At 37.1% G+C, this 14,032-nt stretch overlaps 1 protein-coding gene across 3 annotated transcripts in view; it reads right to left on the reverse strand.

Moving 5' to 3' along the window:
* The window catches only part of Chm (CHM Rab escort protein), a 158,761-nt gene that overhangs the window by 17,395 nt on the left and 127,334 nt on the right, over positions 1-14,032 (reverse strand). For all 3 annotated transcript variants that reach the window (NR_197594.1, NM_017067.2, NM_001433732.1), the window contains 1 exon segment: positions 580-678. Coding sequence is in view for 2 of the 3 variants with exons in the window: in NM_017067.2 (NP_058763.2) it covers positions 580-678 (99 nt within the window). In the remaining variant the exon portion in view is untranslated.

A 14,032-nucleotide genomic window follows, 5' to 3' on the forward strand; every position in this document is an offset into this window, starting at 1 on the left:
ATTTGCCAATTAATAATGGCAATCAATATCTTCTGAAAGCTAAATAAAAATTACTTTATAAATAAAATTTGATAAAGAAAAATATGCCTTTTTCATAAAAATCCCATAAAATAAATACAATTATAAAAGGTGCCTGTAATCCTACCAAAAATTGAAAAATTTTTCCAACAGCCTTTCTTTTTCTTCCTGGGGCATGTAAGTACACATGCATATAAATGCATATTTTGACAATTATGGGGTTTTTATCTATATATGTTTACTTTCATTAAAAATAAGAACATTAAAAAATAAACATTTCTCTTATTTATGCAGTGACTGTTCAAACTAATTTTTAGTAATTAAGTATGTGAGAGTTATTTCTGAGTAGTATTCTTTTTTTATTTTTTTTGGTTCTTTTTTTTTCGGAGCTGGGGACCGAACCCAGGGCCTTGCGCTTCCTAGGCAAGCGCTCTGCCACTGAGCCAAATCCCCAACCCCCTGAGTAGTATTCTTTAGTTCACCTCCAGTTCCATTCATGTAGCATCTAAGGGGAATATCACATTACATTAACTTTCCATCACAATTAATCCATTTTCTTACCTGCTTCTATTTCTGTATACGGAGTAAACAATTTCTGGACTACCCGTTCTAAATCTTCTCTTGCTGTTTTAGAAGACATGCAAGTCAAATGCACCAAATCTGTTAAAGACAAACAAAACCTAATGACCTCCTGTTAATCATAACTGTTTTATTCATATGCAAAGCACTATCATGGGTAGTAGTGAGTAGAGAAGTCATGGTTCCTGTGTTCAATGAATTTACAATCTAGTAATGAGGAGACAGGGACTACCACTATTACTGTTAAACAAAAATTAAATGTGTATGAATAATAGTTATAAGAAAATTCACTCTATGACTCAAAGTTAGTAGCAGTTAAACCTAATTTTGAAGCTTAAGAAATCATTTGTACATGTTGCCCATACACACATACACACATACACACATACACACACACACACACACACACACACACACACACACACACACACACACACACACACACACACAAGGATTGGGGAAGGAGTAAAGTAGAGCATTTCTTAGCCCAAAAAAAAAAAATCCATTGTATGCACTTGGTCGATAATCATGTATTCATTACAGTGATTTCATAAACCATTTTTGGGGAATACTGCTGCCTTAGTTTGAGTCATAAAATTCTTCAAAGTTTGTAAAATGACATTGAAAAAGTCTATTTGTAGACATTCTAAATTATTTTTGCATGTACAAATTCATGTTGCCTAGAGTAATACCAGTGAAAAAAGTAAAGTATTATATAGTCTGATAGAACATAAGAAGGCATATGCACAAGGAGAAAGATTTATGTACTGGAAGATAGAAATGTGTACAGAGATGAAATAGCAGCAAAAAAAAAAAAAACTTAATAGAGAAAAGAGAGTACCAAGAAGTTCTTTTTGTTATACACTACTAAAATACATATCTATATTTTCTGTAAGAGTTTCAGAATAGTAGAGTTTTTAAAATGCCCTGGAAAGATATTTTGAATTTTATAATGAAAGCCCAAATCAAAACTCATCTTTAAAATTCATTCTGTATCCACAGATACAGAAAACATAGTATAGATGCATAACTAGAACTTTATCCAGCCACACAAAAAAGAACGAAATCATGTGACCTATAGGAAAATGGATGGAATTTGTTATGCCAAAGTAAATCACACTTAAAAGACAAACATCTCGAGGATTAAGTGCAGTTTCTCCCACTGAGGCCTTACAAGGCAGACCTCTGCTATATATGTGCCAGGGGCCTTGGACCAGATCTCTATGCTCCTGGTTGGTGGCTCAGTCTCTGGAGTCTGGGTAAGTCGAGACTGCTATGGGGTTGCTCTCCCCTTCAGCTTCTTCAATCCTTCCCCTAGGGGTCCCGACCTCAGTCCAATGTTTGGGTGTAAGTATCTGCTTCTGTCTCTGTCAGCTGCTGGTAGGGCCTTTCAGAGGAGACCTGGTGGGGCAGGGGCATCCTCTCAGGGGCAAGAAGGGGAGGAGGAATGGGATGAGGAACTGTGGGAGGGGGGACCAAGATGGGGCACAATAACCAGAATGTAAATAAATAAAATAATAATAATAAAAAAAACTAAATCTCTCTCTTTTTTTTTCATAAGTGAATTTCAGGGGAAAGGGCATGAAAACTAAAGTCTGAGTATTTAGGCTGTAAGAAGGAAAGGAGCACTAAGAAGACCGCTAGGTGTATGAATATTATCAAAGCACATTACATGAATATATGCATATGTTACAAAGAAAACTGTTCCCTTGTATAATTAATATATAATAAAAATCAGTTCCACATGCAAATGACATAAAATATCTGTGAATAAAATGGGGAAGTCTGTGTATCTGTCTGTGAGAGAATGTGTGATGTATATGCATGGAGAGGGAGGTAAGCTCCCCTGTGAGGATGGGTTGAGGCCAGAGGCTGACATCCAGATATCTTCCTCAACAGGACTTTCTTTTCTGAGACAGTCTTATACTGATGCTGGAAACTCTGGGTTTCATCTAGATTACTAACCAGCCCTAGGGATCTGTCTCTGGCTCTCAGCACTGAAGTGTGGGGCTCTGCTGGGCTTTTCATTTTCTCACATGGGTTTGTGGCGATGCAAATTCAAGTCCTCATGTTTAAACAAGCACTTTACCCACAGAGTCTCTCCCAAACTCCTGGGAAGCTTTAAACATGAGCAAAACCCAAATTTTGTAGCCCTTCTGGTTTGCCAAAGAAAGTCATATACAGGTTAGTTTATGAATTATAAGTTTCTTTCTTTCTTTATATTAGAGACTTTGATTGTTATTTTAAATTAGTATTATTTTTGAAATTGAACAATGCATTTTATACCTCATGAGTCCTTTGCAGGGCCAAGCTTTAAAAACCACTTTTTTCTGTTTTTAAAACTTTTAATTAGTTAGTGCTTCATGAACATTTGTTGCTAATAAAGTTTTCTTGTCGTGAGCAGGCATTAATTTTTGGCCTTGTTGAAGAGACGTGTATACACACAAATGCACATACATATACACTTATGATATGAGTAAAATATAATTGGTTTCTATGTGAAATGCAAGAAACTGATCTACCAAGACAGAAGCAAATAAAGTACAAAGAGATCTTAGCATCCTCAAATTAAAATCCCAAACAATACAAAATTCTTAATGAATTTTGAAAATCCTAGAATTGTCAACAATACATTATTATTCTATGATAACTGTATGCATGTTATGTTATTTTATTCCACTCATAACAACATTATCATTTTCTAATTGAGAAAACACATAAACGGTGAAATGAATCAGATTTCCCAGAAGAACTCGGGCTGTGTTCGATCTTATCAGGTTATATGCTGGTAGACCATCTGCCTTCTCTACTCTTATAAAAAGATATAATCATATTAATGGCATTTGGATTAATGCTGTATAAAAATTATATTATCTATTCAACCTAAAAGAAATGTTTAATAGTTTAAATAGTTAAAAGTTTACAACCCTGTCAAATTCTCCAAATTTCTATTCCATATGCTTTCTTATAATATATACCTACTAACTAGATTCCAATGAATACACTTACAGGGATATCATAGTTTTGTTAGTATGAATAAATATTAATAATGTTAGAAATAACAGTATATGAAATTATTTGAGTTTTCTTATGAAAAACTGTATTTGTAAACATAGCTGTGTTCAAAGGATATATAATGAAAAATGTGACTGCCTTAGCCCATACAGTATATTGTCATATTTCACCTATTCTCTATGAAACACATTTCACAAATTTAATTTTTCTCCATAAAATTATCTTACTTAATGTGAATAAGCTCTAGAAATTAGATCAGGCAGGGCAAACACTTTCCTAAAAGCATTATATTTAACTAGAACCTACTGACAACTGTTACTAACATTATACAACATGCAATACACGTTGCTATATTCCCCACAGGCATCATGTGAAATTATTACTGACAAAAATAAAATGAAAATCCTAACTGTGAGATTTACAAACTATATCCCCTTTTATTTCATTTATCAACTGCTTGAAGGCTTACGGGGCTAATAAGACAACTCAATATATTTCATTCTTGTGAGAACAGTACATATAGACTTGTATTGTCATTAAGAAATCATATTTTAAAATAACATTTAATTCTCAGAATATAACTAGTAACCTTCCAAAACCAGTTACTAATGACAACAAGTTATCACTTGAAAAGGAAACAATATAAAAACCTAATATTTAAAGACAAAATTCTTTCAATATAAAACCAGAAATAACTACTTATAAAATTTGTTTTAGAACACTGATATCTCTCACAAGATATTTAGGAACGTATGGAATTTCCACTAAGAAATACACAGAAGTACATAGGAGAGCAACAGAAATGACAAGACAAATATCTGATAGCTCGCTGGATGAGACAGTATACCATGATTTTATATATATATATATATATATATATATGGTCTTGGATTCTTTCATTTTCCTTCTGCTTTCTATATCTGTAATGCTAAGGTAGTTTCTCTCTCAGGCCTCAGTGTCCTCATGATTAAGCCAATGAGTGGTATTAGCTTATCTGCCCGACTGCTGCTAAAGCCAACTCCCTACTTAAAAGCATAATTTTAAAAAATGACAATAGAATTTTAAATCAAAAATGGATAGCATTAAGACCTTCATATAAAACATGAGTAAGTAAATGGCTACTGAAAAAAGTTCCGAAGTTAGAATGCAGTAAAGGTAGAATTAAGTAGAATTCACTACCTACAGGTCCACAAATCTGTTCTAAAGGTTTTTAAGGGATTTTGCAACATAGGCTAGTCAACAAAGTGTGCTTTGTTGTATAACCAAAGAAATCATAATTTATATGTATAGGGACTGATGTGGCTCATAATTTATCTTTCACGTGTAGTCATAAAGTCAACTGTAATTTATGTAATATAGCACAAATAAGAATACATGGTTATGTCCACAAAAAGGAAAGGGTCAGAAAACTTATTTCCTTTATAGTACCAAATGGGGAACTGAGTTTGACATGTATCACATAATTTAGTTTCAAAATGCAACCTTGAAAAACTTGACCCAACTTGCACTTTCAGAGAAAGATTTCAGGTAAAAGGGAAAAATTCCAGAATGTTAACCTAAGATCAAGAAGAAAAACAAACAAACAAACAAAAAAAAACACATTAAGCTTGCTTGTAAAGTAAAATCTGTACTTTGTAATAGTACAAATAAAAATAATTTCAAATACCACATTTTCAAGCAGCAATTAAAAAATGAAGATACTGAAAACTGTTTTAAATTATCTAAACTTGTTTTCTAAAAGGTATGTAACATTTTCTCATTAGGGTTGTAAAAGCAGAAAGGATTATACAAACAAGACCCTACATAAAGCCTTAGATTATTCATTATTATATGATATTCACAAATCTATAATCATATCACAGATAAATAACTTCTTGTAACATAAAATCCCAGAATAAAACAGCTGTTGCTGCCTGATTATTATGTATGGAAAAAACTTCAAACTGCATAGCATATGAATAACAACTATAAAAAACCATGAACTTGAAGGGGCGGCACAGGTCTTCCTGGTTGCTGCCTCTGCAGAGAGCCCCTGGGCAGCACCCCACGAGCAAACCTGAGCCTCGGGACTACAGGTAAGACCAAATTTTCTGCTGCAAGAAAGCTGCCTGGTGAGCTTGGGACACATGGAAGCAGAATTTCTCTAGAACCGGGCACGTTCTGTGTTTACCAGAAGTCCCACACCCGCGGATCCCGGCCCGCAGCAGCTCTCTGCTCCCAGACCCGGTGAGAGAGAGACCCAACCGCCTGGTCAGGTGGGCACTCCTGAGGCTGCAGAGCGGAAGAGACCATCAACACTGCTCACCCCTGCCCACATCCCTGGCCCAAGAGGAAACTGTATAAGGCCTCTGGGCTCCCGTGGGGGAGGGCCCAGGAGCGGCAGGACCGCGCCGGACCCTGAAGGAAACAGACCTGATAAACAGTTCTCTGCACCCAAATCCCGTGGGAGGGAGAGCTAAACCTTCAGAGAGGCAGACAAGCCTGGGAAACCAGAAGAGACTGCTCCCTGCACACACATCTCGGACACCAGAGGAAAAAGCCAAAGACCATCTGGAACCGTGGTGCACTGAAGCTCCCGGAAGGGGCGGCACAGGTCTTCCTGGTTGCTGCCCCTGCAGAGAGCCCCTGGGCAGCACCCCACGAGCAAACCTGAGCCTCGGGACCACAGGTAAGACCAAATTTTCTGCTGCAAGAAAGCTGCCTGGTGACCTCAAGACACAGGCCCACAGGAACAGCTGAAGACCTGTAGAGAGGAAAAACTACACGCCCGAAAGCAGAACACTCTGTCCCCATAACTGACTGAAAGAGAGGAAAACAGGTCTACAGCACTCCTGACACACAGGTTTATAGGACAGTCTAGCCACTGTCAGAAATAGCAGAACAAAGTAACACTAGAGATAATCTGATGGCGAGAGGCAAGCGCAGGAACCCAAGCAACAGAAACCAAGACTACATGCCATCATCTGAGCCCAATTCTCCCACCAAAACAAACATGGAATATCCAAACACACCAGAAAAGCAAGATCTAGTTTCAAAATCATATTTGATCATGATGCTGGAGGACTTCAAGAAAGACATGAACACACTTAGGGAAGCACAGGAAAACATTAATAAACAAGTAAAAGCCTACAGAGAGGAATCGCAAAAATCCCTGAAAGAATTCCAGGAAAACACAATCAAACAGTTGAAGGAATTAAAAATGGAAATAGAAGCAATCAAGAAAGAACACATGGAAACAACCCTGGATATAGAAAACCAAAAGAAGAGACAAGGAGCTGTAGATACAAGCTTCACCAACAGAATACAAGAGATGGAAGAGAGAATCTCAGGAGCAGAAGATTCCATAGAAATCATCGACTCAACTGTCAAAGATAATGTAAAGCGGAAAAAGCTACTGGTCCAAAACATACAGGAAATCCAGGACTCAATGAGAAGATCAAACCTAAGGATAATAGGTATAGAAGAGAGTGAAGACTCCCAGCTCAAAGGACCAGTAAATATCTTCAACAAAATCATAGAAGAAAACTTCCCTAACCTAAAAAAAGAGATACCCATAGGCATACAAGAAGCCTACAGAACTCCAAATAGATTGGACCAGAAAAGAAACACCTCCCGTCACATAATTGTCAAAACACCAAACGCACAAAATAAAGAAAGAATATTAAAAGCAGTAAGGGAAAAAGGTCAAGTAACATATAAAGGGAGACCTATCAGAATCACACCAGACTTCTCGCCAGAAACTATGAAGGCCAGAAGATCCTGGACTGATGTCATACAGACACTAAGAGAACACAAATGCCAGCCCAGGTTACTGTATCCAGCAAAACTCTCAATTAACATTGATGGAGAAACCAAGATATTCCATGACAAAACCAAATTTACACAATATCTTTCTACAAATCCAGCACTACAAAGGATAATAAATGGTAAAGCCCAACATAAGGAGGCAAGCTATACCCTAGAAGAAGCAAGAAACTAATCGTCTTGGCAACAAAACAAAGAGAATGAAAGCACACAAACATAACCTCACATCCAAATATGAATATAACGGGAAGCAATAATCACTATTCCTTAATATCTCTCAATATCAATGGCCTCAACTCCCCAATAAAAAGACATAGATTAACAAACTGGATACGCAACGAGGACCCTGCATTCTGCTGCCTACAGGAAACACACCTCAGAGACAAAGACAGACACTACCTCAGAGTGAAAGGCTGGAAAACAACTTTCCAAGCAAATGGTCAGAAGAAGCAAGCTGGAGTAGCCATTCTAATATCAAATAAAATCAATTTCCAACTAAAAGTCATCAAAAAAGATAAGGAAGGACACTTCATATTCATCAAAGGAAAAATCAACCAAGATGAACTCTCAATCCTAAATATCTATGCCCCAAATACAAGGGCACCTACATACGTAAAAGAAACCTTACTAAAGCTCAAAACACACATTGCACCTCACACAATAATAGTGGGAGATTTCAACACCCCACTCTCATCAATGGACAGATCATGGAAACAGAAATTAAACAGTGATGTAGACAGACTAAGAGAAGTCATGAGCCAAATGGACTTAACGGATATTTATAGAACATTCTATCCTAAAGCAAAAGGATATACCTTCTTCTCAGCTCCTCATGGTACTTTCTCCAAAATTGACCATATAATTGGTCAAAAAACGGGCCTCAACAGGTACAGAAAGATAGAAATAATCCCATGCGTGCTATCGGACCACCACGGCCTAAAACTGGTCTTCAATAATAATAAGGGAAGAATGCCCACATATACGTGGAAATTGAACAATGCTCTACTCAATGATAACCTGGTCAAGGAAGAAATAAAGAAAGAAATTAAAAACTTTTTAGAATTTAATGAAAATGAAGATACAACATACTCAAACTTATGGGACACAATGAAAGCTGTGCTAAGAGGAAAACTCATAGCGCTGAGTGCCTGCAGAAAGAAACAGGAAAGAGCATATGTCAGCAGCTTGACAGCACACCTAAAAGCTCTAGAACAAAAAGAAGCAAATACACCCAGGAGGAGTAGAAGGCAGGAAATAATCAAACTCAGAGCGGAAATCAACCAAGTAGAAACAAAAAGGACCATAGGAAGAATCAACAGAACCAAAAGTTGGTTCTTTGAGAAAATCAACAAGATAGATAAACCCTTAGCCAGACTAACGAGAGGACACAGAGAGTGCGTCCAAATTAACAAAATCAGAAATGAAAAGGGAGACATAACAACAGATTCAGAGGAAATTCAAAAAATCATCAGATCTTACTATAAAAACCTATATTCAACAAAATTTGAAAATCTTCAGGAAATGGACAATTTCCTAGACAGATACCAGGTATCGAAGTTAAATCAGGAACAGATAAACCAGTTAAACAACCCCATAACTCCTAAGGAAATAGAAGCAGTCATTAAAGGTCTCCCAACCAAAAAGAGCCCAGGTCCAGACGGGTTTAGTGCAGAATTCTATCAAACCTTCATAGAAGACCTCATACCAATATTATCCAAACTATTCCACAAAATTGAAACAGATGGAGCCCTACCGAATTCCTTCTACGAAGCCACAATTACTCTTATACCTAAACCACACAAAGACACAACAAAGAAAGAGAACTTCAGACCAATTTCCCTTATGAATATCGACGCAAAAATACTCAATAAAATTCTGGCAAACCGAATTCAAGAGCACATCAAAACAATCATCCATCATGATCAAGTAGGCTTCATCCCAGGCATGCAGGGATGGTTTAATATACGGAAAACCATCAACGTGATCCATTATATAAACAAACTGAAAGAACAGAACCACATGATCATTTCATTAGATGCTGAGAAAGCATTTGACAAAATTCAACACCCCTTCATGATAAAAGTCCTAGAAAGAATAGGAATTCAAGGCCCATACCTAAACATAGTAAAAGCCATATACAGCAAACCAGTTGCTAACATTAAACTAAATGGAGAGAAACTTGAAGCAATCCCACTAAAATCAGGGACTAGACAAGGCTGCCCACTCTCTCCCTACTTATTCAATATAGTTCTTGAAGTTCTAGCCAGAGCAATCAGACAACAAAAGGAGATCAAAGGGATACAGATCGGAAAAGAAGAGGTCAAAATATCACTATTTGCAGATGACATGATAGTATATTTAAGTGATCCCAAAAGTTCCACCAGAGAACTACTAAAGCTGATAAACAACTTCAGCAAAGTGGCTGGGTATAAAATTAACTCAAATAAATCAGTTGCCTTCCTCTATACAAAAGAGAAACAAGCCGAGAAAGAAATTAGGGAAACGACACCCTTCATAATAGACCCAAATAATATAAAGTACCTTGGTGTGACTTTAACCAAGCAAGTAAAAGATCTGTACAATAAGAACTTCAAGACACTGAGGAAAGAAATTGAAGAAGACCTCAGAAGATGGAAAGATCTCCCATGCTCATGGATTGGCAGGATTAATATAGTAAAAATGGCCATTTTACCAAAAGCAATCTACAGATTCAATGCAATCCCCATCAAAATACCAATCCAATTCTTCAAAGAGTTAGACAGAACAATTTGCAAATTCATCTGGAATAACAAAAAACCCAGGAGAGCTAAAGCTATCCTCAACAATAAAAGGACTTCAGGGGGAATCACTATCCCTGAACTCAAGCAGTATTACAGAACAATAGTGATAAAAACTGCATGGTATTGGTACAGAGACAGACAGATAGACCAATGGAATAGAATTGAAGACCCAGAAATGAACCCACACACCTATGGTCACTTGATTTTTGACAAAGGAGCCAAAACCATCAAATGGAAAAAAGATAGCATTTTCAGCAAATGGTGCTGGTTCAACTGGAGGGCAACATGTAGAAGAATGCAGATCGATCCATGCTTATCACCCTGTACAAAGCTTAAGTCCAAGTGGATCAAGGACCTCCACATCAAACCAGACACACTCAAACTAATAGAAGAAAAACTAGGGAAGCATCTGGAACACATGGGCACTGGAAAAAATTTCCTGAACAAAACACCAATGGCTTATGCTCTAAGATCAAGAATCGACAAATGGGATCTCATAAAACTGCAAAGCTTCTGTAAGGCAAAGGACACTGTGGTTAGGACAAAACGGCAACCAACAGATTGGGAAAAGATCTTTACCAATCCTACAACAGATAGAGGCCTTATATCCAAAATATACAAAGAACTCAAGAAGTTAGACCGCAGGGAAACAAATAACCCTATTAAAAAATGGGGTTCAGAGCTAAACAAAGAATTCACAGCTGAGGAATGCCGAATGGCGGAGAAACACCTAAAGAAATGTTCAACATCTTTAGTCATAAGGGAAATGCAAATCAAAACAACCCTGAGATTTCACCTCACACCAGTGCGATTGGCTAAGATCAAAAACTCAGGTGACAGCAGATGCTGGCGAGGATGTGGAGAAAGAGGAACACTCCTCCATTGTTGGTGGGATTGCAGACTGGTAAAACCATTCTGGAAATCAGTCTGGAGGTTCCTCAGAAAATTGGACATTGAACTGCCTGAGGATCCAGCTATACCTCTCTTGGGCATATACCCAAAAGATGCCTCAACATATAAAAGAGACACGTGCTCCACTATGTTCATCGCAGCCTTATTTATAATAGCCAGAAAATGGAAAGAACCCAGATGCCCTTCAACAGAGGAATGGATACAGAAAATGTGGTACATCTACACAATGGAATATTACTCAGCTATCAAAAACAACGAGTTTATGAAATACGTAGGCAAATGGTTGGAACTGGAAAATATCATCCTGAGTGAGCTAACCCAATCACAGAAAGACATACATGGTATGCACTCATTGATAAGTGGCTATTAGCCCAAATGCTTGAAGTACCCTAGATCCCTAGAACAAACGAAACTCAAGACGGATGATCAAAATGTGAATGCTTCACTCCTTCTTTAAATGAGGAAAAAGAATACCCTTGGCAGGGAAGGGAGAGGCAAAGATTAAAACAGAGACTGAAGGAACACCCATTCAGAGCCTGCCCCACATGTGGCCCATACATATACAGCCACCCAATTAGACAAGATGGATGAAGCAAAGAAGTGCAGACCGACAGGAGCCGGATGTAGATCGCTCCTGAGAGACACAGCCAGAATACAGCAAATATAGAGGCGAATGCCAGCAGCAAACCACTGAACTGAGAATAGGTCCCCTATTGAAGGAATCAGAGAAAGAACTGGAAGAGCTTGAAGGGACTCGAGACCCCAAAAGTACAACAATGCCAAGCAACCAGAGCTTCCAGGGACTAAGCCACTACCTAAAGACTATACATGGACTGACCCTGGACTCTGACCCCATAGGTAGCAATGAATATCCTAGTAAGAGCACCAGTGGAAGGGGAAGCCCTGGGTCCTGCTAAGACTGAACCCCCAGTGAACTAGTCTATGGGGGGAGGGCGGCAATGGGGGGAGGGTTGGGAGGGGAACACCCATAAGGAAGGGGAGGGGGGAGGGGGATGTTTGCCCGGAAACCGGGAAAGGGAATAACACTCGAAATGTATATAAGAAATACTCAAGTTAATAAAAAAAAAAAAAAAAAAAAAAAAAAAAAAAAAAAAACCATGAACTTGAATGTCAAACAGAAAGGTTACAGAGATGATGTTTGCTCATTCATAAGTGATTTTAGGGGAACAAAACCTCTTCATTTGATATATAATACAACTTGTTTAGTTTTACAAAACACAAGGTCAAATTCTTAACCATCCCAGTAGCACAAAACCAAATTAGCCCAGGGAACATGAATTTGAGTTAATGTAAGTATTTTTAGAAATGTAATATTACTCCTTTACAAATGATACATTAACTTACCTAATCAGGGCTATGGAATGGACAGCCTAAGAAGCACTGGTCTCTCATTATCATTGTAACTTATGCAAGGGATTTTTTTTTCACATAGTCCAAAACCAGGAAGTATACATGTTTTTTTCTTCTAATTTTGTTAAAGCACCCAAGGCATTACACAATTTACTGCCCAAGTTCTTGCTAAAGACTTTTTATGTTACTATTATAGGTATTATAGGCAAGCTTACTTAAAATCTTGTTTTCTGACCCTTTTTATAGCATGAACATCAGATAAGATATTTGGAGAGAGATATCAGTGTTCCAAATAAGTTTTGTGTAGTTATTTCTCGTTTATGTGGGTAAAACTTTGACTTCTAAATGTTATGTTTTTGTTTTGTTTTGTTTTGTTTTTTTTCAGTACATTATGCTGACAGAAAGAGCATGCTGACAGGAGCAAGGAAACAGCCTGACAAGAAGAAAGAAGGAAGACACAGGAATGACAACAGTATAGAAGAGGGTCACAGTATAGGAACATTGGCCTAACCACCTCAGCAGCCTTACAATGGACTGTAATAAATAATGACCCTGATACTTGTAAACTATAACATAGCAAAGAAATGTGACGCTTGTGTTTAAAAGATAATAAAAGACTGCTAAAATAAAGTCTTAGTTCTAAAAGAAAGTATCTGACACCACTGCACAGTACAGTGTGCTGATAAAGGACACGTGACTGAAGACTGTATCTACAAAATACATTTCTAAGCAGTGGTTAACCTTTTCCTATGAGATTTCCTTCTAAAATACTGAAAACAGATTTAACAAGATATCGAAAACATTTTTGTTTTGAATGAAGGGATCTCTAGTTTCCTCAGGGGGCAAGTCGGCTATAGTCCTGTTTTATAAAAGTTACTTTAATTTACAAATTTATGTGGCATAATAATACAGTAATTCAATAAAACATGTATGCAATGCATAATGATCAAACCAAGAGAGTTGGCATTTCCATCTCCTTCAGCAAAGCTTTGAGTATTTGATTAATATATAGTAATTTTAGATATTTATGGGGTACAACGGTATTTTAATACATGTCAAACAAATGAAGATTAAGGTATCATTAGTAACATATATATTCTCTCCCCAACTACATATATGAACACACACACACACACACACACACACACACACACACACACCCTTTTTTAAAGTCAGCATTATGGGGGCACTACAACAATCATAACCAAGGGTAGAAGAGAAAAAAGACACAATCAAGGTGTGCAAAGTTTTGGCTAAACAAGAACGACAAGCTTAATGATTAGTTTATGATAAAGACACCAGAATGAAGTACATGAACAACAGACTTTTTAGTGTGTGTGTGTGTGTGTGTGTGTGTGTGTGTGTGTCTGCGTGTGATAGCATAATATCACATTTTGTTCTTAACATATATAATTATTCTCAAAAATTTTAAAGCTAAAGACTACTATTAAAGTATGAAAAGGTATCTTTAAGAAGTTATCAGCTTCTTTCTGAAAGCAGTAAGTTTGTATCAAACATATGTTAGAAGAACAAATTAATAGATTTTAACATCT

The sequence above is a fragment of the Rattus norvegicus genome, chromosome X, assembly GCF_021556685.1.
Source record: "Rattus norvegicus strain SHRSP/BbbUtx chromosome X, alternate assembly SHRSP_T2T, whole genome shotgun sequence".
Lineage (NCBI taxonomy): Eukaryota > Metazoa > Chordata > Mammalia > Rodentia > Muridae > Rattus > Rattus norvegicus.